The 27128-nt window shown below is 34.7% G+C and overlaps 3 protein-coding genes across 3 annotated transcripts in view; 2 read left to right on the top strand and 1 right to left on the bottom strand.

Moving 5' to 3' along the window:
- Positions 1-27128, top strand: part of LOC111516192 (uncharacterized) — a 267285-nt gene that overhangs the window by 11337 nt on the left and 228820 nt on the right. The window lies entirely within an intron of this gene.
- On the top strand, positions 8424-9551 carry LOC141484750 (uncharacterized). The gene has a single exon (XM_074180107.1). The coding sequence runs from the start codon at positions 8450-8452 to the stop codon at positions 9491-9493; it is 1044 nt and encodes a 347-aa protein (XP_074036208.1). The 5' UTR covers positions 8424-8449; the 3' UTR covers positions 9494-9551.
- LOC141484749 (uncharacterized) lies at positions 23527-25050 on the bottom strand. Its single transcript, XM_074180106.1, has 3 exons — positions 24531-25050; positions 24250-24471; positions 23527-24192 (listed from the first exon to the last, which is right to left on the bottom strand). Exons 1-3 carry the CDS (start codon positions 24699-24701, stop codon positions 23545-23547), a joined length of 1041 nt encoding a protein of 346 aa, XP_074036207.1. The 5' UTR covers positions 24702-25050; the 3' UTR covers positions 23527-23544.

The following is a 27128-nucleotide window of genomic DNA, read 5'->3' as shown; positions in this document are numbered from 1 at the left end:
TCAAAGCACTTGTCTCGAAGCGCGTTTCGCTAACCAAGTTAGTATTATTAGGAGAGGACTAAAACTTGCCTTTCGCTAACCAAGTTTGCATCATCAAAAGATGAGTAAAACTCGGAGTCACCAGGGGATGACTAAACCCGAAGTTTTAGTCATCTACTGATTAGCGAAACGCGCGTCGAGGCAACGGGAACTATTTTGCATGTCAGGAAATTGTTCCCAGTAACCGTGAACGTAATCTTGTAGAAAGGCAAAAATTCTTTCTGGTGGGGTCTTCCAAACATGAATCTCGACTAGGTTAATCATTTCCGACAGAAGAATTTCCTAACACCCACCTAAAAATTTCACAATTCTAAAAAGAATTAAAATACATTTTTCCGGTCGGCATAGGTCGGGTCTCTCAGACATTAATATAGACCAGGTGAATCATTTTCGACAGAAAAATTGTCCAAACAACCCCTCCAAAAAAAATTCACAATTCTCAGAAAATTGAAAATTCATTATGCAGGTCGGGTCTTACAAATAAGAATATCGAACAGATTATTCTTTTTCGACAGAAACATTTTCCAACCCCCACCCAAAAATTTCACATTAATCAGAAAATTGGAAATACAGTTCATAGGTCGGGTCTCCCAGATATGAATCTCGACCAGATTATTCATTTTCGACAAATAAAAAATTTTCAACCCGCACCCAAAAATTTCACAATTCTAAAAAAAAATTGAAAATACATTTTGCTGGTCGGCGGAAATTCTTGCAGGTCGAGTCTCCCAGAAATGAATCTCGACCAGGTTGATCATTTTCGGCAAAAAAAGTTTCAACCTCCACCCTTCGACTATGAAAAAATTTTATATTTCTCATAAAATTGAAAATACATTTGGCAGGTTGGCGAAAATTCCTACAGGTCGGGTCTCCCAGACATGAATCTCGACCGGGTTACCCGACAGAAAAATTTTCCAACCCTCACCCAATAATTTCACAATTTTCAAAAAAATTGAAAATAAACCTTGCATTTCGGCAGAAATTATTGCAGGTTGAGTCTTCCAGATATGAATCTCCACCAAATTGATGATTTTCGACAGAAATATTCCCGACCCTCATCCTTCGAGTATGGAAAATTTTCACAATTCTCATTAAATTGAAAATAAACTTTGATAAACCTGCAGATTGAGTTTAATATTCCGTAAATATCAGATTTGGAACATCGTGTAGCATTTACATGTAATCACATTTATTAAAATATTTCAACAATATCGATTGGCTTGTTTATTACATAACAATTCATATTTTTTTTTGGTTAATTCTACGTCATATTAGCTGAGTACTCAATTAGTTATTTTTAATTGTTTTGCGTGAATTTTCAGTCTTGCATTTTAGTGTTTTATATATTTTGTCTTATTTAATTTTATATATTTTTTTGTTTTATTCCACGTCATAAAAGTTGAGTACCTACTCAATTAGTTATTTTTCATTTTTTTTGCATGGATTTTCAATCTTGTATTTCAGTGTTTTATATATTTTGTCTTATTTAATTTTAAAGTCTTCCAGGATGACTTCAGAACCCAGTTATTAGGTACCCTTTGGAATCTAACTCACCCTTGATGTGGGGACTGATGTGAATTTTGACAATAGCATTATGTCGCTTGTCAAAGTAATTTCAAGAATTTTCTTGTAATAACATTTATTGACGAAAAAAATTGTTTCACCCTAAAAACGGTTAACACAACGAAGCGTGTTTCGTAGTGAAAGTAAACATTTCAAAAAACTTGATAGATACACCAAATCATGATATTTCCACCAGCTGGAGAGATTGGTGAATTGAATTTTAGTTAGGTTAGGTTCATCCTCTGATGAACTTGATGAATCGAAATAGCTAGAAGAAGCACCATTATGTTTCATTAGCAAAAAGTACTGCAAAACATTTTCATTTTGAATCAATATGTTTTCCCTTTTAGTTAATATTTTTCATGGAACCAGCAAAATTACACAAAAGAGTTCTTTTAATTTCGATTGAGACATTGTTGATTTTATTGAAAATGACATTTGATGTATCTACCAATTCTCACCACAACCACATTTGATTGATTTGATGGAAATGAACCCGTAGACTATATTTTTGGAGGTTTTGGAACGAATCAGCTTATGGTACTCTTATGGCAATTTTCAATATAGTAATTTGTTGAACCCACTTTCAGCATCATTTATTGAATAATAGATATATATCAAATGTTAAATTTCCAAAATAAAACTAATTTCTCAACAAAAAATATCAATCTTATATTAGAAAAATAAATGGAAACGCTTTCTATTTTCAAAACTAAAACACTGATAGATAATCAGAATCAGAGCTTGGAAAATCCTGATTTTTCTGTATACGTTACTATTTTGATATGTCAGTATGAAAAGACCATTGTCGAAGGGTGGCACTAACGTTAGCACATACCTAATTGAAAGAAAAAATATGTTAGTTAGGTATTTTCTAATACATGAATGAAATGAAATTATGTAATTACCAAAGTGAAATCATTTTGGTTACACTACAAATATTATATAATTGGCTTATTTCGTCTAAGAATCAAACAAACCTAAAAAACCTAGTCAATCCTTAGCTAGCGCAAGATTCAACTTTTATAGGTGGTCGTTTCTATGGAAACGACAACTGGTTGACAAAGAAACCTATTTCAATCAGATTTAATAATCAATTATGGCCTAGGTGGTAATGCGGCTAGTCTAGGCGAAGTTGATTTTGCTGATGCGACATGACTGATGGGACTACAAACTATGATGGTGCCCTCTAGGAGGCTCAGGAAGAACATAACCCACTCAAAACACGATGCTGATAACCCCAGCAATCGATGCATTGACATTGAAAAGACATTGAAAACATCAAAAATATCCCCTTCCATAATGTCGGTCCACAAAAACCACCAGATACTAATTTTGAATGAAATCACATAATAATATCAAACCTCAATCGTAATTATAAATATTCATGATTTCTAATCGAAAATTCTTTATATCGGACCTAACAAACCGTACCGCTTGTTCATCAAGAGAATAAGTCACAAATTCCTTCATCTGATTCATTCGTTACTTTTGAAATTAACATTTATCATTGTTATGGATCAAGTAGTTCATTTGAAATAATTTAATTTCAACCCAAAACCAAGCGCTTTATTATAAAGCCATACATAAATAAAAATCTAGTAGGTGGTAGAAAAACTGGCCCCATTTCCATAAACATTAATAATAAATCAGATTTCGTTTAGGAACTATTTGAACAGAATACATGTTCACCTGAAATGATTCATTTTATAAATATATAATATCCCTCCGATTATCAACTTAACCAACCACCACTGTCTTATGGTCCAACTTACTTCAAATGTAAACAAACTCTCCATAACCTCTCATTACCCGCCAACCCCCCTCTCCACCTCGCCCGTAAGTTGTACAGAAAATGATAGTCAGATACCCGTTTCAAATACATGCAGGTCCGTAGCGAAAAGAAAAACCAGTGGAGGGGAGGGAATCCAAATTTTCCCAACCCCACCAGCAAAATTTCCCAACTTCTGAAAAAATAAAAGCCGAGCGATTACTAACTACTATAATATATTAATTTTTTTACTTAGCTATCCAAAGATTGGCTGAATGCTTATGCTAGTTAGGGTATGCACAAACAAAAATAAATTTTGGTAATTATAAAAATAATAATGGGAATTATTCTACTTTGGACCAAGGTCCTTGTTCTTCCACTATATCCACCATGTATAGGAATATTCAATACAAATGAAAAGAAACAACACTTAAATAATATTGTGCTTATTGTTTCCTACTATTATTTTTTCTATCTTCACGGCTCGAAATAAACCTACTTTTCCAAGTCGAATAAACAGCGAAAAGTTGGAATTTTGTAAAATTGTCACTTCAAAATTTGTGGACTGTTCAACTGTTCTCTTACTTAGGAGAAATTAAACTTTCTTGAAGTTTTCAAACAACTCAGAATTTTAAAGTATGGGATCTCCAAGTTATGCATGTTGGGAAATCCCAACCTTGTCCTGATTCTTTACCTTTCCTTATAACCTCTCCCTTTCTTTTCTCTCATTTTTATGCATTTTTTTGCTATTATTTTTTTCTATCTTCACTTCCCAAGTCGAAAAAGCAGGGGGGGAGGCTCCCCCCCTGCTACATGTATTGTATTGGTATAGGCATGGCAACTCTATGTCTTATTATTACTCTGAGGTTGATACTAATGATCTCGTAGATTAGGTACCTTCATGTGAAATAAATTCGTGGGTACCTACTACCTACCTAATTGTTACTGTGTCCATATTATAAATATCTTTATTATTTATTCATTTATTTATTGCTTGTAATATGTATTATGTTCATTATCATATTCACTATTATCCTACATTATTATCTTTGGACTATATTATTTCAGTATTCAGTATTACCTTTGTATATAGACTAAATACAGAGGTATTATCAGTGTCTAATGATTCCGTCTCAGCTTTACAATGATATCGTTATGATAGATTTCGATATGCGTCTTTGCACCATCTATTATACAAAGGTGCAATCAGGAGGAATACGTATCAGAGGACATCGTGGAAGAAAACTGAAATAGATGGCGACACTATCTTTTATCCCGCTTAACGCAAAAAATACTGCATTTACAATAGAAACGCTCGTGTTTATTTGCCTGGTAATATAAAATATTCGTAAGGTATTTTATTTTCTCGTATGATGTTATTTCAAAATATTCCTCGTTCATTTATTCTTCACTCTAATTTATTTTGGGATAAATTATATGGATTAATTCATCAGAAATTATTCTTGATAGTTTCGTCATATTAAAAAAATTCTATCAATAAATTGATGGATGAGCCATCCTACGTGGTAGGAAATCATAATGAAGAAAAGAGAATTGAAACTTTCTATGTTTTTTATCACTTTTATTGGTAACTGACGTTACTGCAGTTTCATCCTATTATAAGGGCATTTTCAAACTTATACATTAAACTCATGTAAAAGTTTTTTACCACTTTTATTTGTAACTAACGTTACTGCAGTTTCGTCCTCTATAAGGACATTTTCAAACTTTATACATGAGTTTAATGTATAAGTTAGAAAATGTCCTCATAGGACGTAACTGCAGTAACGTTAGTTACAAATAAAAGTGGTAAAAAACATAGAAAGTTTCAATTCTCTTTTCTTCAAAAAAATTCTAATTTCGCATTCAATAGAATCGAAAGAACAATGATTTTGTCGCCTTTACCACAAATTTGATTCTACCATATTTCATCATTGTTTCAAACCCACTAAAACGAATCACTAGTTTGGACACTCGGCCATAAATAGAACAACTAACAAATGCTATCCTCCTTTTTTAATGTTAATTGTGTTTTAATACTCATACTAATACTTTTCTGACAAATACCTACTCTATTTCCTGGAACATAAATCAATATTAGCTACCTGCTGGGTAGATATTACTCATGTCAACCGCATATTTGTTTTATTGAAACTACTGTAAAATAGAAAAAATGCATTACTGAAAAATGTGCCGAATTTCATTGTTTCTGTAAACCTGACCGAGGTGTCACATCGCATTTTCCTTGTCAATAATCAAATTAGAACAATAAGGTATGTTACCTTATTTAAGGTATTGAAGACAGAAACATTTTGTAATATTCACTTCATCGCAATTTTCGTATTAATATACTATACTAAATAATGAATTAACATGCCATGTATAAGTAACCACATAGTGGTTTCGAAGTTCTTTCTTCAACTGGCCAGTCACGACCCACCCATATGATATTATTTTACTTCAATTATAAAATAGGTTCAATTTAGAAAAAGTTTTCTTCCATATCCTGGTTTCCATATGTATGGAAAAAAATTATTATTTCTTTTACTTTGTATACTACTTTTGAATATAAAGTGACAGAAAGAGCCATCTCGAAACAATTATTTTCACATGAACATAGAATTAGATGAAAGTAACAACTTCTTTAATATGCAATCATAGGAAAATTACTTTTTTTTATTCACTGCACTGCATGCCCAATTTCGTTGATTCTGAGTCTGTCAAAACATTGGAACAGCAGCGATACAGCAACATATATATATATATATATATATATATATATATATATATATATATATATATATATATATATATATATAGTAAAATGGATAAACGGGGTCTCTCTCTATGAAATTGACTCAAAATTAACTGTAACCTCACAAACAGAAATCACATAGTGGTTTCGAAGTTCTTTCTTCAACTGGCCAGTCACGACCCACCCATATGATATTATTTCACTTCAATTATAAAATAGGTTCAATTTAGAAAAAGTTTTCTTCCATATCCTGGTTTCCATATTTATGGAAAAAATTATTATTTCTTTTACTTTGTATACTACTTTTGAATAAAAAGTGACAGAAAGAGCCATCTCGAAACAATTATTTTCACATGAACATAGAATTACATGAAAGTAACAACTTCTTTAATATGCAAACATAGGAAAATTACTTTCTTTTATTCGGTTTGTACTCCGTTATAGGAAAGCTATCCAATAAGTTACAAGAAAGAGTTACGATATAACATTTCAGTTACATGGAAAACGATCATTCTCAATTCATTTCTCAATGGCGGACTTTAAAGTTCAAGACTTTTGCCTCATTGCCTTATCAGCTCTTTTCTGGATAATATAACAAAATGGAACACTATTTCATTCATAACATTGAGACTATATGTCACGAAAGAGATACATTTATTCTTATCACGATGACAGGACGTTAAGACATTCATACGTTTATTCGATTCAATTCTAGCCATAGAAATCTTCTTCAAATCGAGAGGCATATAATTTTCCAGGAGAGGCTGTTCCCTTTTTTGCTCCACCATTTTAATAGAAATATCGTGGGGTAACTTCTGAAGAAAGAAAGAAAGTGTTTATTTTGAATTGAATTGCTTCGTATAAAAATGAAGATGTTGAAGGCCAGAAGATTTGTTTTCCCAGAAAACCAATGCATTCTGAAGAATATATTCCTTTCAATTTGAGTATTTCTAAATAATCAATTATTTCCATTGAGCTATCAATTTGCACTATTTGAAACATAAAAGAATGTTATAAACATATTTTTATTTGCTACAATGGAAAAAATTTTGGCCCATAACTCAAAAAGTCGAGGGGAATGAAAAGTCTTCAAAAACTCCAAAGAAAAACATAGTTCAATACCAGTTGTTGAGATGAATATATAGTTATTCAGAAATAACTCTCAACTATTTGTTCAAAGAGTGGCGTGTTTCTTTTTCTCCTATAATTTCATGGTTACATTTCTTGTGAAATAGTATATTGTTATTTGATCTTAGTTGACAAAAAATGAATCGTATGATGGAGTGATGAATGTGTACTATGAAATAGCCATGCAAAATCTCATTTTCCTCCTCTTCCTCCTACTTTTGCATTTGCGCCACTCAACTATTCGGTGAATTTATTAAATTATTCATTGTGTATATGTTCTTTTGATATTTTCAAAACTGGTTCATTTCAAAGTCAACTTTCGAAAAATTTCCAATTGATACTTTTAGGTTGAATTATTCGATGAAATAGCATAAGAAACTATTGCAGTCATTAAAATGAATAGCTTAAAATAACAGTTATATTGGGCAATAAATACAATGAAATGAAAATAAGCAAAAAATTGAAAGATGAACAATCAAAAATGAGATAAAAATTATAATTATTTCAAACCAAGTCACTTCGTGACGTTTCGATTGTTAGTATCCAAAATCATCTCCATGTGATGACTGGACTATTCCTCTGAGAACTGTTGAATGTATAGGTCATCCGCACGCTTTCACCTATTTTTTCTTTCCTCTCTCCGCTTCACGGTTGATTAAACTTTGCCTGAATCTACGCTAGCTTGGCTGAATGCGTCGTTGGACCACATATATGCAGTTTCTTTGAACTTCCTTTCAAACCAGTGCTCCTCCCTGTGGCTTGGGACTACTTGATGTTATGTTGACATTTGTGATATTTGTGACATTTGTTGAAGTGAATAATGAATGAGAGTAAGGAAATACGAAAGAAAAATGCGAATGCGAATATTTTAGGCGAACAAACATATCTGCAAAAATTAAAATACGTGAGTAACCGAATATATTCCACCCAGGTTATAAAGACAGTTGCAACTTCAAATATTGAGTAACTATTTTGCGATATAAAAACTGATGAAAAATTAATCCAACTCCGAAATATTTCTTCTCCTCAATTCAACTAACAGCAATATGAATTGATATTATATTATCCATCAAATTAGTAACAAGTTATTGAATATATCCTTGATAAAGCGTATTTACTTGACCTGAGTGTGATCCCAAACAATTATTTAGTATTAGTCACTCAGTGATGATTTCATTTTTAGTATATCAATCATGATGAAAAGATCTCATGAAAATTATTTAACGATATTACTAACAGTGTTGGTTTTAATAGATAGCACGGTTTATAGTGAAGTACTTTTCGAATGTGGGTGGTATAAATCGCATAAAAAAGGCCACAGAAATCCACTCACTAATGTATCCTTCATCGATAGTAGTGTGGTAACTGATAGAAAATATCTGAAAATAAAAGCAAAAATACCAACAATTTTTGCTAATAGTTTTAGGAAATTGGAACATGTTGAGACTCTGAAACTTACCTCTTGCGGTATTTTCAATATTGAACCTGGAGCATTCACGAATCTCTCCAAACTCGTTACACTGTCTTTCTACGAAAATAAAATAGTAAACATAAAAACAGGAGTATTCAACAATCTCTTGGTAACCAAATTGTATCTACATAGAAACCAGATCGAAGTAATAGAAACCCACGCTTTCGATGACATGCCTAACTTGCAAACTTTGAAAATGAATAGCAACTTTATATCTTCTTGGGATTCCAATTGGTTCAGAAATACACCTCAACTCAGGGATCTGTTCTTCAGAAGAAACCAGCTGGAACATATTCCAAGTGAAGCTTTCCAAAATATCAATGGTGAAAGAAACAATGGAACTCAATCTGGTACCAAGATATACCTCAGCAAAAATTTCATTTCTTCAATTGATTCAGACGCATTCTCAGGCCTTAGAGAATTGAGTCAGCTGTGGCTTGACAGGAATGAACTGGCAGAGCTAGATGAGAAATTGTTCTCTAACATGGACTATATGGATGTTATAAATGTTTCAAAAAATAAACTGAGAAATTTGCCAGGGAATCTTTTATCAAGCTTGAAAACGGACTTACTTATATTGGATTTGTCCCAGAATCATAACATATCTTGTTTGGACTACAATATTTTTACCAAAGTGAAAATGACAAAACTAGAAAGAATTTCCAAACTTGACTGTAACTGTGTAAAAATATGTGTCGGTAGAATATCAAAATCCGGTGAAGATAACGAAATAAGTTCTGATTGTGAATTGGTGATGAGGAAGTGATTATTGAAAAGAAAATGTGATGTGGAAGGTATTTATTAAAGTTGATTTTATATTGTTACTATTTCCATTCCTTTGAAAAAACATATTAATCATTGAAAATAAAATCTATTGGTAAAATATCAACTACAAATCTATCATGTATATCTAGCAATGATGCTATCTCATACATAGCATGCAGCTATTTTTAGTTTGGTACTCTGAAAATGTATTCTTTATTGTTTTCATTTACCAAAACAAAACCGAATTCCAAATCTCTCCCACCTCAAAATGTCAAATATAAATATGAAAATGTGTAACGGGTACATGAAAGTTCTCACCTATATGTTGCACGACTTGCAAATTGAAATAAAAAACAGTTTTTATAATTTGAAACATTTTTTCGAATGTTCTTTCCCATATCAAACATCAGTTATACAAGCTTGATTAGGTTAAGGTTAGGTCCAAAGTGAGTAGGTCTATTTCACCCTCCACCGCAACCCGCAAGGGTTAATTGTGGCTCACACCATTCACACTCGACCAAATAAACCCAGCTTCTTAACGAAGCCGATTAGTATGTATGGTGAGTGGTCTTTCAGGTCAGATGGTAAAAGTACGGCTCTGCCAAACTCTAAAAACCTGATTTGGTCCCCAGCGGGGCAGGCACAAAGTATATGCTCTACTGTTTCATCGTTAATGAGGTACTCGGATAGTAAAGGTGCAAGATTTACACCTTGACACCCGCGACAACCTTCCCATAAGAGGGTTTTTGCACGTCAGCTACACCTGACGATGCCTCAGATTCAACCGTGCACGGCTTTTTCGCCTCTATAGATGAATCATCACTTGAGCGCAAGCGTTTGCTAGCCTCCTCTTTTGGGGTTTGTTTCTCCACCTGAGACAGATTCTGCGTACGCCGCTCAAGAATTTGGTGCTAGGCGGTTTTGTAAGGAACCCCGCTATTGAGGAGACGACTCAGTCGTTTCCTGGCTGTACCATCAACTCTTTTTTTAGGTTCAGTTATTGGATCAAGAGTTGGACGGTTGAGAAGCTCCCGCTCCTGATCTGAATTTACAGAAAGGTCAGTTGGAGTCGTAAACTCGACACCCATCTCCTCTGTAGACTCGCTCCTGATCTAAATTTACAGGGAAATCAGTTGGAGTTGTGAGCTCGACATCCATCCCCTCTGTAGACTCAGCGTCAGAAAGAATTTTCAAGTTTACTCTGTCCATGAAAGTGCCACTAGTAGCTAGGGAAAGAAGGTCAATCACGCCCAGTATTTCAAAGGTTCCGTACAGACAGCTGTAAGTTATACAAATTCTCGAGTATTTTGCCTGATGAGTTATTTCAAAATTAATTTGTTATTGAATGAAGAATTAGACACAAAAATAGTGATAATAATAATAATAATGAAAATTGATGTTATCCTAAAAACCGAATATTCGAGATACCGAAATATAGTTAATGTATTAATAAAAAAATCTAAAATCTCATATTATAAAAGAAAAATCGACCGAAGTGAAGGTCTGGAAAGTGAAGAAACTATCAGCAGACAGAAAACAAAATATTATAAACCAAATACTGATAGAGTTGAAATAGTAAACTTGTTCAATGCATTGCTAGCAAAAAATTTGCTGTAAAAATTAGGGTGCCTGCAATTCCACCACTGAAAGGAACCCAGACTCAGTCTTTATTATTTCTTTCACCTGTAAAAGAAAATGAATCATTCACAATTATAAATGATTTGAAAGACGAAAAAGCTCCCGGATTTAAGGAAATACGAACAGAGTTTCTGAAAGAAATCTGAAACGAAATTCCACAACCTCTCACGTTCTTGATAAATATAATCATGGAAAATGACCTGAAATACTCAAACTTGAGATAATAAAGCCACTCTTCAAAAGTGGGAAGAATGATGAAATTCTCATTCACCGGCCCATTACGCTAATCACTAATATCGCAAAAATTTAGGAAAAACGTTTGAAGGTCAGAATAGTCAGTTATTTTGATGAAAATAAACTTTTATCTAAAAAACAATTTGGATTCGTTTGAGGAAAATCCAAATTATGCAATTTGCGCGCTCACATAAAAAATATATAACAGCCTGGACAGCAAAAAACTTTCCGTAGCTGTTTTTGTGGATTTTGCAAAGGCTTTCGACACGTTGACCATAAACAGCTTTCGAAGGATTTGCAAGACCTAGGATTCAGCGGAAATGTACATAAAATATTTGAAAACTACCTGGGCAACAAAAAGCAGCAGGTAATAATCGATAATACACTGAGTGCCGCAATATAGGGTGCCGCAAGGTACAGTATTGGGACCGGTATTATTTATTATCTAAATGAATAATTTACTCACCTCATAGACCAACGGAGATATCATTAGTTTTACAGATGACACGGCAATATTCTATGAAGATACATCCTGGGAAAATCTGAAAAAGAAAGTCGAAAGTGACATGAGTATAATTATAGATTGTTTCAATCAAAAAAAATTAACACTGAACTTTGAAAACCATGTTTCTACCTTCCGCTTGTTACTCATCTCACATTCCAGATTTCAATTACCTGGAAATGAAGAAATCTGATGATATTATTCAATTGAAGGATTTGTTAAATATCTAGACAGACACATTAGATTGAATATTCACATAAAAAAACTTCAGGTACATTGACGAGTATAATTTCTAAATTTTTATACTTTAAAGATATATTGAATACTCACCAAATGAAAATCCTGTACCACGCATTGATAGAGTCTAGTCTTTCGCATGGAATCCTAGGTTGGGGTGGTATCGCCAGCAGTTACTCAAATTATATTGATATTTCACAGAAAAATTTCCTAAAAATTTGTTTCAATAAATGTCAAACGTATTCATCGACCCTATTGTATTCTAAAAGTGGAATACTGGACCTCAGAAACATCTACTTTCTACGTGTAACGGTAGGTCAATACAAAAAGATAAGTCGAAATATTGACCACAATTATAATACCAAGGCAAAAAAGGGAACATAATGCGAACTGAGTACTCATCCAAAACTATTGGTCAAAGAAGATAGATATACTTATCTAAGCACCACGAGAATATTCAAAAACATCCCTAGGAATATCAAAGACTCAACATCAATTGTTTTATTAAAAAAAAAAATAAAGCGTACCTTCACGAAACAGATAGGAAAAAAATACATAATCTGATAGACCCGAATGGAATTCCCTGCGGTAATATTCATTAAAACTTTCAACCAATCATTCATTTGTTTGAAGGTGGTGTATTTCATCAGTTCGGACTTCCATTGTCTAATATAATATAAATTGATTGGAAATTCCTGAAAAATAATCAAAAGAATAACCGAAAACAACAACTTTATTTGAACAAAAAAACTGGAATCACAAAAAAATAACATAAAACCAAACAACAACCAAAAATTTAAAATTGAAATAATAATAAAAGCTGAAATTTAAAAGTTATTATTAACAAAAAACTAAAAATTAAAAGATTTCAAAACAAGTTATATCACGACGTTTCGAAAACGATTGTGGATACTGACAATCGAAACGTCGTGACATAACTTGGTTTGAAATCTTTTCATTTTTATTTTTCGTTTTATGTGAACGAAAATTTTCAAATTTCAGCTTTCATTATTATTTCAATTTTTATTTTTTGGTTGTTGTTTGGTTTTATGTTATATTTTTGTAATTTCAGTTTTTTTGTTCGAATAAAATTGTTGTTTTCGGTTAATCTTTTTAATATTTTTCAGGAATTTCAAATCAATTTATATTATATTAGACAATGGAAGTCCGAACTGATGAATCACAAATCATTCATTGTATGTTCTGAATCTGTATCTGTAGAAGAGGCAGGGTGAGTGTAGACCCACAGCACTTAGGCTACATGTGACCCATTGTACATCCTCCAGAGGAGTTGTCCTCCAAGGTCATCGTCTATCCTGTCCTTTCCAAGAAGGTGGACTTACTAGGAGACATCTCCTTTATATTGCCAGATGTAGGCCAAGACTCGCCGAACACACACTCTCTTTGGCAACCTTGAGGTGTCTCACGGTGGCGTCCGCGAAGGTTTTGGGAGGTGCAGCGACATTACTGTCGTTGCGCTTGGGGTTCCCTCCGTGGAGATGCACAAGTGAGGGGGCTTTCCTGCAGGGGCAACCGGTTCCTTGCCTTCATTCAAGGCGAAGCTCTTGGCGCCCGTCGCAGGAAGTGCCCTTGCTGTTGGAAGTAGAGTGGGGGAGAGAAGGGTGCATTTATAGTTGCTGACACTTCTGCCTCCTTCGCTCTCCTTATCCTTTTAACCTCGGCGCCGCAAATGCGCTTACGCCTTGGTCTTTGTATTACATCACGTATGCTATGTCCAGCCTCATTCCAAGCGATAGATTGGGGTGGACATTTCTGTTCATTCCCACGCACCGCCTTAGATTGAGGTGAGCACTTCTGTCCAGCCTCGGGATTGGTTTTTGATTTTGTTGTTTCTGTTTTTGCGTTTGGTTCATTCATGAGTGTTACCACGAGTAGCAGGAAAGAGTTGGTGTCCTCTGGCAGAGCCCCGCATTACCAGAGGTATACTGATTACAATGAAGTTTCGCCCAGTTCCCCAAAGGGGTCGTTCGTAATCGCATATCGTCGGCCTAATGTGAACATTGCATAAGTCCAATTTTTCACAAAATTAGTTTTTAGCTGTATCTGTTAGCGAAGCAGCGTATGTATACACTGAAATCAAATAACTATGTAAACAGTAATTAGATGGGACTAGAAACAGAAGTATGAAATGCGCGTTATACATCAGTATAACGCGCATACATCAGTAAGAAAGTTGTATAAGTCCTAGTAAGTGTACTTTGATGGTTCTGTCTCTGTTCGGTGTCGTGCTTTTCAGTTTGTCAGACTTTAAATTAGCCGTTATTTTATCAGAGATCAATATCACTAAGGTAAGTACATACTATATGAATTTGAGCTTTTGAAATGTGTTAACATATATTAGACTGGTTTAATGTCATTTTTTTAAACTTAGGGAGTTGTGCATTTTCACGCTGTTGATATATTTAGAACTCACGGGAGTTATGCAGTTTTCAAAGCCATTCGAATATCAATTATTACTGTAGAGATGAATTTTACCAGGGGCTTTACAACCTGGGGGCTTCTTTACTGGGATGTTTTTACCAGTGACTTTACACTATGTGGCTAAAGATAACAAGTATTTTTTTTAGCTTTGGATCGTAGGACAAGAGGTTTCAAACTGTTGAGTTTAACAAAACATCCGGCCAACATTTTGAAGGACATAACTAACGATAGTTATGGAATATCAACTCGTGATTCTATAGAATTAAACACGATAATAAAACTGTTCAAAGACGAAGATCAAGACAATCATACTGATACAAAGAGTGCGGAAAATTAAAAGTGTTTTGCAGAAGAATACGAGGAAAAACTACAGTCGGCTCTAGCAGAATTAGAACAAGAAATTCATTTGACAGAAAACATTTTAGACCTAGGGAAAAACAATGATTCATCATCCAGCTTTCTCAACAATGCAGTAATATCCGGCATAGGGCAAACGGATACAAACTTTGATAGTTTTATTTTTTCCGATGAGATGCTCAATGCCAATACAACAAACGATATAGACGCGCCAACAGAAACTCCTATGGATTTCGAAAAAAATGGAGATAATGATGAAGAAGATGCAACAAATAATCCCGAAGAAGTGGATAATGAAAACAATGACCCTACATGTCAAATCGGCAATGATAGGGAATAATATTGTGATGAAGAAAATAATGATTCTAGTGAAGATTTTCTGATCCTGCAGAATGGAAATAAAATACTATAAATTGATGGATGTAGCCGTTACTACGTGGCAGGAGATCATAATGAAAAGAGAAATGAAAATTTCTATGTTGAAAGTGGTAAAAAACATAGAAATAAAATACTAATAAAGTAAATAGATAGAAAGGGGTTGAGTATATGGGTGGCCTAAGAAGAAGTACTTTATTTCTGCAAAAGTCTTGAAAAATTAAACGGAAAGATCAATGCATAGAAAGGGACCGGAAGTAATCTAGAGGACATCTTCGTATGTAGTATTTTCGAAAAAACAAAAGCGAAATGAACTTGAATCACACTATTGTCGGAAATCGTCAACAAAATTACATATAGGGCCAACGTTCAAAACCAAATCGGAGCTTTATTTACTGTATTAATATAATTGGTGTGTAGAACATAATATAGCTCCATTATCCATTGCCACATTCTCAAACATGTTTGAAGATCTGAATTTAGCATTGTTTTTGCCAAAAAAAGACGAACGACAAGACGAAAAATCTACAGGAATCTGTTCACAGGGAGCACATTATCAAGAAAGGAGAAGCACGGGAAGCAAAAGAAGAAGACAAAAATTCAAAAAATAGGGTATTTACGATGGACCTCCAGTCAGTACTTTTGTGCCCGAAATCGAACGTATCAGCTCTGTACGTGAAGGGGAGCTCAGTGCCAACTGCTTTTCATCAATAATAATTTGTAACTTCTTGATAAGTAATGTAATTCCCCAGCTTGAGCCAATGCAACAAATAATATTATATACTGACGGTTGTAGCGCTCAAAACCGTAATTGCACTTTAAGCAACGCGTTGTTGAATCTTACACTCGTAAAAACATGTTTGTATCATCCAGAAATATTCAGAAAAGGTCCATACCCAAATGAAGTGCGACTATGCATTCTACCATAGAGTGGCAACTTAAAGGTAGAATCATTAATGGGCCAGCTGATTATGTCTCCCTATGTAAATTGGCTCGAAAAAATCCTAGACCGTATGAGGTGATCTATTTAGATTACACTTTTTTTTCAAAGACTTCAGTAAACTCAATTAGACCTGGATTCAAAGTTGGTGTTAACTGTTAACAATCTTAAAGCACTGAAGTATAATCCAGATGGTGGAATCGAGTTTGAAATTAAACATTCCGGGGAATTTCAAGATATGCCTATAAGTTTAAACCAAATTCAAATTATGTATCAATTGACTTTCTTCCTTTATTGTACAAAGAAGAATTGAAAATTAAAAAAGAATAGTTTTTCATATTATTTCATTAGTACTTATTTTCGATTCAATAGAAATAATGCCTTAGGTATGTAAATAATAGCGTTGTTTTATTTCTGAAATCTTCATAAGTCCATCTTCGTACTGGATATAAGAATGAATTTTGCATAACTCCCTTCATTCTTCAACAGGTAACAATTATAAAATGAATCAATACTTGATAGCAGTTCCCTAAATGTATTTTTCATCCAAATTTCATTTTCACCCAGATTACATTATTTTTAAAGAATTAAAATGGTTTTTTTGTTCTCCTGTAAAATTTAGGTCCTTAGACTTGTGCAATTTTCACATTAGGCCGACGATATCACTCTGTGGCCATTCAGCTGTCGGCACGATTTCTCACACCTTAGCTTGGGTATTCTGGTCCACGGTAGCATGTTTTGCAAATGCTTCTGGAGAGTTTTAGTTTTCCTCACCTTACTTATTTCTACCACTGACCAGGAGTCCGGCGACCCCGTCCGTAAGGCCACATTGGCTTCCAAGACAGGGCCTCCAGTCCCCTGGCCGTTTCCCTATCCGCCACCTGGAGACGCGGCCGATAGGTAACCCAACCCACCGGATTCATTGTATGTTATAATCATTCCATTATTTTGTTCATTCCAATATAATTCTGTTGGTTTATATATTATTATATATTATTTTCAAACAATTACACTAACTTATATTGAAAAATAAAACGTACCTTCACTTCGCGCTGGCTGTTTAGCCTTAGTGGTTCATTTGTTTATTTCAAAATGCAATTTTTGTAGAGTATTGAATCATGTTATTAACTCACTATATGTTAATCTGCTATAAAAACCTGTTATTGATATAATCGTACCTTTTTTCTTCGGAAATGAACATTATTATTATTATTAATTATGATGAAGAGCTGTCATTCTTGGCTCATTGTGTCTGCTTGAGACACATGATTCTCGAACTCAAAGATTCACGTGACACGTGATTCTGTTCGTGCCCCCGACGCCTGATTCTGGAAAAAATAAATATTCAATCCATCAAACATGAATATTGGAAAGGAAAGAAAGTAATTAACGAGTAGTTGAGTAAACAATAATCTTTCGGAAAACTTTCATTGCAACTCTTATAATTCAGTATTCCTTTGTGAATATGTGGATATAATAAATTCAGCAGATGATTTTTGAGCTCTAGTTGACCCGTTGATAGCTGCTTGATAAAGGCATTTTCAAAATCACGAGTATTTCCTTTCGAAACAGCTATTTTTATGTTAACATTAATTACAGCTTCGAAAAAAAATTATATGAACGCTCAATTAAATGAAAAAACCCTATTCTCTATCCCGTTTGTATACCAAACATTTATAATGAAATAGTTGGAGGAGATTGAAAAAATATTTTTTTTGGAGGAGATATAAATAGATATTCCTTTGAATTATACCGTCAATAGACACACTGCACCCATCAATTGCCTTTTTCCATAGGAAGAAAATATTACATTATTTACTATTAGGAGTTTCAAGGCCATGGTGAGGGGTTAGATATTCTTCAGTTTACTTCGAGAGCGCGTTAAATAAAAAGCTATACAACATAGAAGCTAGTTGTTTGAGAACCGTGAAGTGACCGAAACTGTCAGCATTAAATATAAATGAAAAAACAACTGTAATGAATGTTTATAATCTTTAAGAATATAATATCCGCCCGAAATAAAAAGTAAGGAGGAAGTAGTGCAAAAATGCGCGAATATGACCGGTGTCAATAGATCTAAAATTTTTAAGGAACTCAAGGAAACGAAGAAGTCAAGAATTTTGTCAAGAGAACAGTACACTGAACTTCACTTAGATAGGAATAGCACGTTGATAGAAAAATCACAGAATGTATAATGGGAAGAAACTATTCGTGGAAAATAAAGAAAGCCAGAGCACTGGATGAATCTATTTTCCATTTGGATGAAACATAGTTCAATGACGGTCGTATCGTCTCGAAGGTTTGGCAAGACCAGAACATCGAAAGTGGAAGTCAAGCCTTCAGGAAGGTTGGTCCACTGGTTTGAAAATTCCAGTTGGAAAAGGTCGTCGTCTGATCATCCCTCACACAGGAAGCAGGGAGGGATTCGTGAAAGATGGATTGATGCTGTTTGAATCGAAGAAAAATGGGGACTGTGATCAAGAAATGGATGCGACAGTATTCGAAGGATGGTTTGAAAACATACTCGTAAAACTTCCGCAGGGTCCGTAGTAGTAATGGATGACGCAAATTACCACAGTAGACGAGTCGAGTAGCTGTTGACGTCGTTTTAGAGGATGGCAGGTGTTACTGAGTAGTTTCAAATGAAAGATATTGATTTTGAATCAATCCTGTTAAAAGGCTACTCAACTTGGCCGAACGTCATAAGTCAAAATTTCAGGTATGTCACCGTTTCGAAGACTTTATTCATCTTCATTATCAAACCTACGATCAATTTGATATCATCAGTGTCAATAATAACAACAATATCAAATTGTTTTACATCAAATCATAACTACAAATTAATAATTTTTTCATTTAAATAGGTTGGCCAAAGAAAATCGATAGTATTTAAAACGTCACTAGATGGTACATATTCATTTTTATATGAACTCACTGACAAATTACTGCAAAGTTACTGACAAATAAGATTTTTTTTTCAAAAAGCTAATTCATCAAATGCAGTAACTTTTTTGCACTTTCTAGATTTGTATTCATTTTTACATTCAATATTCTGATAATTTTATAGATTTGTAGAAGGTAACATTCCTAAAGAAACTATTCCAAAAATAAATTGTTCTTCTCAGAATGAAATAAATATTTTATTAAAACAACGATAAAAATAAAATGAAAACAAAAATAAAAATTAATTGGCGCTCCGGGGCGACTTCAGTGGCGCATTTGCTTTTTCAGCTGCAGAAAAACCCGGAAAAACCTGCAGCACCACATCATCTGAAGATCTTGATCTAAAAATGTCCAGCAAAAGATTTACAAACACAAGACGACATGGGCTGTACGGAATCATTTAGTCCAAAGCGGTCAGGAGTATTGATTTTGCTATTGTTTTGCTCACGAAGAGTATTCAACAAGAGCCCCAAGAATTCGGAACAATCTTCTTGTTGTCCTAACGAGTATCTAGTGGACTTCAAAGACTTCTGGAAATTGGTTGGAGGGAAAGATGATACCTTCTTACGAAACTGCAGCTGCATGAACAGGTGTTTGAGTTTGATGAATAAGTAGGAAACATTCCCGTTCTCGTTCATCATTAAAACTTCGTTCTTGAAATTCTTTGTCATGAACAACACTTGTAAAATGCTATTCATGTAGCAAGTGTTTCCTTAATTATCCAATCCAATTTTCTTCTCTAGATTTTCAAGACAACTATCTACTGATTCGTAAGGAAGAACATGTTACACAGAATCTCCATAAGAACCATTTTTCAAGCTGCGATCGATCCTTCCAAGTGAAGAAGGGTTTCGTAGAGGGATCGATCCGGCTCTTGCTTCATGAAGCTCTTCCACTGAAAGGGAATCAGTTCTACGAGGACTGCAACTCATATTTGGGGGGCAAGAATGACCTGAGCTCACTGATCGCACTGAAGAAGAAGAAGGTCGATCAATCACTTGTGAATTAACCTCAATAGGAGACTGATAAATATCCACATATCTCGGCTTGTTTCGAAGAGGTTTCAGTTCCGTGCTGAAATTAGGGCAATGCATGATCTCATCAAAATTATGTGAAGGAGGAATAGTTCCAAGTACTGTAGCAGCATTGCCACGTTGAATAGCAATACTAATTCTTTCTATCAAAAAAGAGGTAGAACGGTGATCTTTCGTTGCTTGGCTTATTCTCCTTCCGAGTTCATGAACGAATAACAGAGACTCCGGGCCATGAACACCAAAAGTTTCAACCGCTAGTGGATGAAACAGATAGTTGTTTCCAAGATTTTGGTATTTTTTCTTTTCAATTTCTCGCCAGATAATGCTGCAGTTCCAGCAGACTTGAAACTTTCGGCTAGATGGGAAGCCGCGACTGTGTCAACGCAAGTGAAGTCCCATACCACAGGTTTACCGTATTTCCATGGTATGAGATACATACCATCTGGTCGTTTACTATCATTTCGAGTGGTACCTAAGAGTTCCAGAATTGCAGGAACATCCGCTGACAACATAGCTCGTTTCAATATGTCGTTCACTTGGTGATGTCGACATGTACGCCCTGCACTTCTCCTGCAACTCAAACCATGTGTACCTTTCTCATCAACTATACTGCCGCAAACACAAGTATGAGAAACACAGATAGATGAACCCATCCTAAGTCCTACTGCTATTCTGAAAGATTCATCGTCCAATAGTATTCCAAGAGATGCAACAGGTAAAGCATTCAGCCAAGCACCCGATTCCTTGATCATTGCTGCTTTCAGGCGAGACGAGCCTTATCATATATAGATTTCAGAAGTTTATCAGTTATAATGTTCAGAAGAGGTCGGTCCCATACTCTTTGTATTTTCTTTTCATCTGTGGGAGGAGCAATATTAGTTGCAGCATGCCAAAGTGATTCACCTCCAGAATAAAAAACGTCTTCGATATTGATGAATATGGAAGGAAGAGTGGAATTGATAAGATCGGAAACACTATTGACTGATGACAAAAAAGCTGGTAAAGCTAAGGAAGAAGCCGAACGTAGCCCTAATCCGCCAAGGTTTACAGGAAGAGTTGCTTGGAGCCATAAATCATTATTGAAATGATTGTTTGTAACATATTCTGTCGTGTGGCGGAGTAAATTATCAAATTCATCAAGCTCTAACTGACTTGACCAAGTGGGGGAACATCTGAGGGCGTAGATGAGTTTTGGAATCGCCAAACAATTTTTCGAAAGAAAAAATGCAACGTGTTATGGAAGTTCATTAAATCTGGTGGTCAGCAATTTGAGTGATTCTCGTTTTCCTCGAAGATGTTCTGAAAGTGAATCTTTAGAGAGAGGAGCACCCAGAAAACTCCATTTAGACCATTAAGAGAACAAAGTATAAGGAAAAGTTAACAAGTTTTCCCAGCTTGTTGGAGAGTTTGTATGTGAACATTCTTCTATAATTCCGCAAAGGGCAGATGCAGAGCAATTTTTTGCAGATTAGGGAATCCTTTTTATAATGTGACTGAAATGAAATATTCAAACAAAATTAGTTTTCACGATACTTAGATTATCTCCGCGTCGCGTCGTACAGAATATATCATTGGAAAATTTATATTAATACCTCCAGTCCAACGCCTATTAATACTATCTTCAACGCAATATGAGAAAAACCGTCGACCACCTCTTGTGATGTTGTTTGTCGCAAGTCACTACTTTAATGACTCGTGACCTCAAGGTACATACCGTGTAGTAATGTCTCGGTGATTTTGTGGATGAATTGTAGTGCCACTGAGACGATGTTGCGATGAATTATAATTTCAATATACAGTGCGGTCCGTATGTATGGAATAAATTCATTTTTAGCGTTATTATGTACTAAGGGAAAACCTGAAACAGGTCGATTGTTATTCTTGAATTGACAATTTACAGTATGAAAATATTATCCCCCTCCAGCACCCCTTCTAAATTATAAGCACCCCTTCGAAAATTTTAAATAGCAAAGAGAGTCGTGTGGCACCTTGTTGTAAAGGGATTTTAGTCCTCTGTTCAGCAATATGAAATTTTTTAAATTTGGTGCAATCATAACTGAGAAAATTGATTTTTAGGATGTAAAATTTTGATAATGTCTCTAGGTATCACAAAACTTCACGTAGAATGAAGATAATAATGCCACATAATATTTAAAATGTATTTTTCAATGTAATTTACAATTAAATCAAATGTTCAAAATGACCATAATCAACTTCTTGACAATAACTGAGGCGATTTTTGAATTCTCGTACAACATTTTGTATGACCTCGGGGGTTATTTTGTTAATTTCTTTCGTTATCCCAACTTTTAAATCAGCAATATTGTTTGGTCTATTGAAATATACTTTGGATTTTAAATAAACCCATAAGAAGGAATCAAGAGGAGTCAAATCGGGGATCTAGCCGGCCATAATTTCCAACTGTACGTGCAAAATGCGGTGGAGCTCCGTCTTGTTGGTAGTAAATAGTTCGATCTATCTCATTTGGATGATTAACATCAGGAAAATGTATTTGTAATGTACGCACTGGAAAGTTATTAAAACAATCCAGATAAACCTTACCATCAACAGTGCCCTCAAAAAATAAGGGCCAATAATTTCGTTGTTAATGATACCAGCCCAAAATAACTTTTTTAGGATATTGAGTGTGAGTCGCACACATCCAGTAACGATTTTCTCTGCTCCAATATCTACAGTTCTATCTGTTAACTGTCGCTCCATCAGAAAACACTATTTTGTTTATGAACTGCAAATCTGCGTTCATTCTGTCCATCATCAATTCACAGAATTCTTGCCGTCTATCAGGATCATCTTCATTCAACTCCTGAACCAACTGATCTTTGTAAGGGTGGTATTTTTCTTTATGCAAAACTCTCAAAATAGATGATTCACTTACATCATTGTCGACGGTAAGTTCTCGAGTTGTCTTATGCGGATTTTCCTCAATCTCTAGAAGTACATCTAATTTTTTCCATCAGTAAATTGAACATTTCTACCTGGTTTTTCAATATTTTTCACATGTCCAGTTTCACGAAACGTTTTTTCAATTATGCTAACTGTAGACTGCGACACGTGTTGACCAGGGTATTTATTATTCAAAATTTTACAAACCTCCTTTTGAGTTCTTGTTTTATCACCACAACCAATCGTAATTAAGATGTCTATTTTCTGAGTCTCGGACAAATGAGCCATAATTAAATTTTATTTCTGACCGGGATATTATAAGCTTATATCGTCATAGTTACGCTATCAATAAAGAGGGTCATAACTCCCTTGGGACATTATAGATTTTATAATTCCCTCTACCTTTCACAAGTAAAAATAAATAGAAATGAAAACTGAACCATATTTTATTTATTCACGTCATTACAAATAATAAATGTACAATTTTGAAATGTTCCCTGAAAATTACTTCCGCCACTGGAAACAATTTCTTCTTTTGTATGGCTGGAGCTTCTGTTCACTACAGTCGAGGTACCTGCCTCTTCTGATGACAAAGTAGACAACATACGCGCCGTTTTATTTCTCAATTCGATGCTATCCTCCAAATACCCCTCCGCCACCGTGGAACTTTTCCAATCTCCGTGTCTTTTTAGGTTAGTCATAGTTGCTCCTGCATTGGCTAGAGCAGTAGCAGAAGTGCGACGAAGGCAATGTCCCGTATAGGAAGATGAGTTTGGCAATCCTAAATACATTGCGATTTTGCTGGGGATTTTCCCAAACATGTTTTTTCCAATTGGCTGAGATGTACATTTATTTCGTCGGAAGCTCAAAAAAAATCGTTCAATACCTTTAGGACGCAAAGACATATAAAGTCTTAATAAAGGCAAAGCGGAGAACTCTTTTTCATCCACAACTGTAAATTTCTTCGATACACCAGTTTTATTTTCCGGTACGTTCACTACCATAACGGAATCCCGGTCCTCTATATCCGATATCTTCATATTCAAAATTTCCTGACTTCTGCATCCTCCAAAATAACCCATAATCAAAACAACCTATAACAAAAAAAAGGAAATGAATACACACAAAAAGGAAAATAAGAAAAAAATTACCTTATGCAATAAATGAATATCATTAGGAGCGTCCTTTAGGAATCTGATAACATCTTTAGGAGATAAAACAGCAGACTTTTTCGGCTTATAACTCTTACTCTTCCGTTTCAAAAAAGCCTGTAGTTCATTAAACTTGGTGATATCTCGTTTCTCAGGTATAGTCACCATCGATTTTAGCATTGACCATTTAGTCCATAAAGAATTCGGACTATACGTTTCTGACTGAAACGAATAAACACAATTACTACCAAATCTACCGAAAAACATAGAAAATTCTTTACCAGTTCTTGAAAATATGCCAGAAATACAGTTTCAGTGACATCTTTTGGCATAACATTTTTCCGTGTCAGCCAGTCCAGATATATCTTGTATTCTTTTTGGTATACGGCTTCACTTTTCGATGGAATTAATGATTCTCTTGCTTTTTCAGCTTTTTTCAAAATATCCTCCATTATATTTGGGGTAGAAAACACGTTTTCACCGCAAACACAGCTTGATAACAAAGTTCTGTTTATAAACAAGTAACATAGCAACAACCTAGCAACAAGAAAACTCTACTATAATCAACGGTACCTGATTCAAATATACCGGGAAGGTAATGAATTGGTACATTTTTCCGTTTCAAAAATGAACAAAATTTTATTGAAATCGGTCAGAAATAAAATTATCTATGTACCACGGGAATTAATGAGCCTTAATAACCTCAGGCAATTGCTGTCCCTCGGGCCAGAGGCCCTCGGGACGCAAACTTTGCCATCGGTAATTAAGGCCCTCCTAATTCCCTTGATACATAAATAACTATAATACGCCCACAAATATTATACTGACGTCTTTTAGTAACTTTAAATACCTAAATGACAGCAGCCTACTAGATTCTTATCAATTGTTTATTTGGCTTTTTGTCTAATATTTTAGTATCTTTAAAGATTTTTTCCAGGATTCAAGGTTAGTAAGGAGCCTGTTACAGGGATCGTCTGTTTAATAGATCAGGTTATTGTCAAGAAGTGAATAATGGTGGTCATTTTGAACATTTAATTTAATAGTAAAAATTAATTTCCTCAGTTATGATTGCACCGAACTTAAAAAAACTTTATATTGCTGAACAGAGAACTGAAATCCCTTTCCAACAAGGTGCCACACGACCCCCTTGGCTATTTAAAATTTTTGAGGGGTGCTTATAATTCAGAAGGGGTGCTGAAGGAAGATAATATTTTCATACTGTAAATTGTCAATTCATGAATAAAAATCGACCTGTTTCAGGTTTTTTTCACATAGTACATAATAACGCTAAAAATGAATTTATTCCATACATATGGACCGCACTGTATGTATATTCATTGACAATCCGTCTGTGCACTGAAAGCTCTTTGATAAACGTAAGTAGTTCGTTCCACTCATTCAAGCAAGTGCTACGTGAACGTTGATTCGAGCCCAACTGTTGGACGAACGATGTTCACTGTGTATCGTCCGACCCACGTTAGGAATCCCATGTTGAAAGATGGAATGTTTCAATCACCAGTTCGTACAACTGTCGACTTCTGTCGTTCCTAAGCTGGTTGACGCAAAAATATTTTGAACAAACCAGCAGCCACAATGGCGGCACAACTATTGTCACTTATAATTGAATAAATTTTGATAAACATGTTAATTGTTGAGCAACAAATTTCGAAGTATTTTTTGTGATATTTTGTGAAACCAAAATGTAATAATATTCATGAAGGGTCTAATTTCCGTAGGAGAACAAAATCGATCACTTATTGGCAATACTTGCTTCAATAGCCAGCAATATCCTCAGAGGAGGAGTGCATTGAAATTAACTACTTGCAAACAGGAAATTTCCCCCAGCAACCACTTTGCACACTATTATTTATTCAAGTTGGCTATTTATCTGGCCATTCTCCAGAATGGCCCTAATAAACCACCTTTCTGACCCAAATACGAGAAGTTAACTCAACCTGACATCAAGAAAATTGTTTTCTCGGAACTGCTTTTACTTCTACGACTCTTGTATTGTATGGATAGTGTAATAACGTTTTCAGAAATTAGTTCAGACAGTAGAACCGTTTGAATCCTCTTCTCATAGTTTTGAGTCAACTACACACAAGACAAAGCTCATTACCAAATATTAGGATTACTTTGGAGCAGATTTATTCAGTTGATGAATTAACTTGTGGACTTCTATTCAACTGCTATTTATGAAACCAACTGATTTTTTCATAGTAAGGGAGTCATTTTGAAAAAATTTCACCCTCAATATTTCCCTAGAAGAAATAATATGAAAATTTGTCAGGACATCTACGAGAGCTGGGGTGAGAATCTAAAATGCAAAATAGGACAAAAAGCACATCATTCTCAAGATCTTTTATTATAAATACCTAGTACTTTAATTATGCTGTTGGCGATAAGACTGTCGCCATAGATTTTCAATTTTATTGGAACACACTTGCAGACCGGTTTCGGGCTGTTTGGCCACTCGTCAGTGCCAAGTAGATCAACATAGAGTCGATGATTTCCGATATTTGAAAATCTAGTTCCTTCAGAGTATCATTCCTCGAACTAGGCTGAAGCGGACAACAAGCAATAGCTTTGTCATCGCCCCATCTGCCTGTGAACGATCTTACAAATTGATTGGGCATATCGCTCGCAGGCAGATGGGGCGATGACAAACCTGTTGTTTGTTGTTCGCTTCAGACTAGTTCGAGGAATGATACTCTGAAAGAATTAGATTTTTAATTATCGGAAATCATCGTCTTCATGTTGATGATAGACACTACCTTGCACTTACTAGTGGCCAAACAGCGCCCAAAACCGGTCTGCAAGTGTGTTCCAATATTTGAAAATATATTGCATCAGTTGTATCGCCAACAGCATATGCATCA

Source organism: Leptinotarsa decemlineata, unplaced genomic scaffold, assembly GCF_025532065.1.
Source record: "Leptinotarsa decemlineata unplaced genomic scaffold, Ldec_3_MD MMD2_tig00026282_RagTag_RagTag, whole genome shotgun sequence".
NCBI classification, from domain to species: Eukaryota; Metazoa; Arthropoda; class Insecta; order Coleoptera; family Chrysomelidae; genus Leptinotarsa; species Leptinotarsa decemlineata.
The sequence above is the reverse complement of the archived record's forward strand: the minus strand, read 5'-3'. Positions and strand labels throughout refer to the sequence as shown.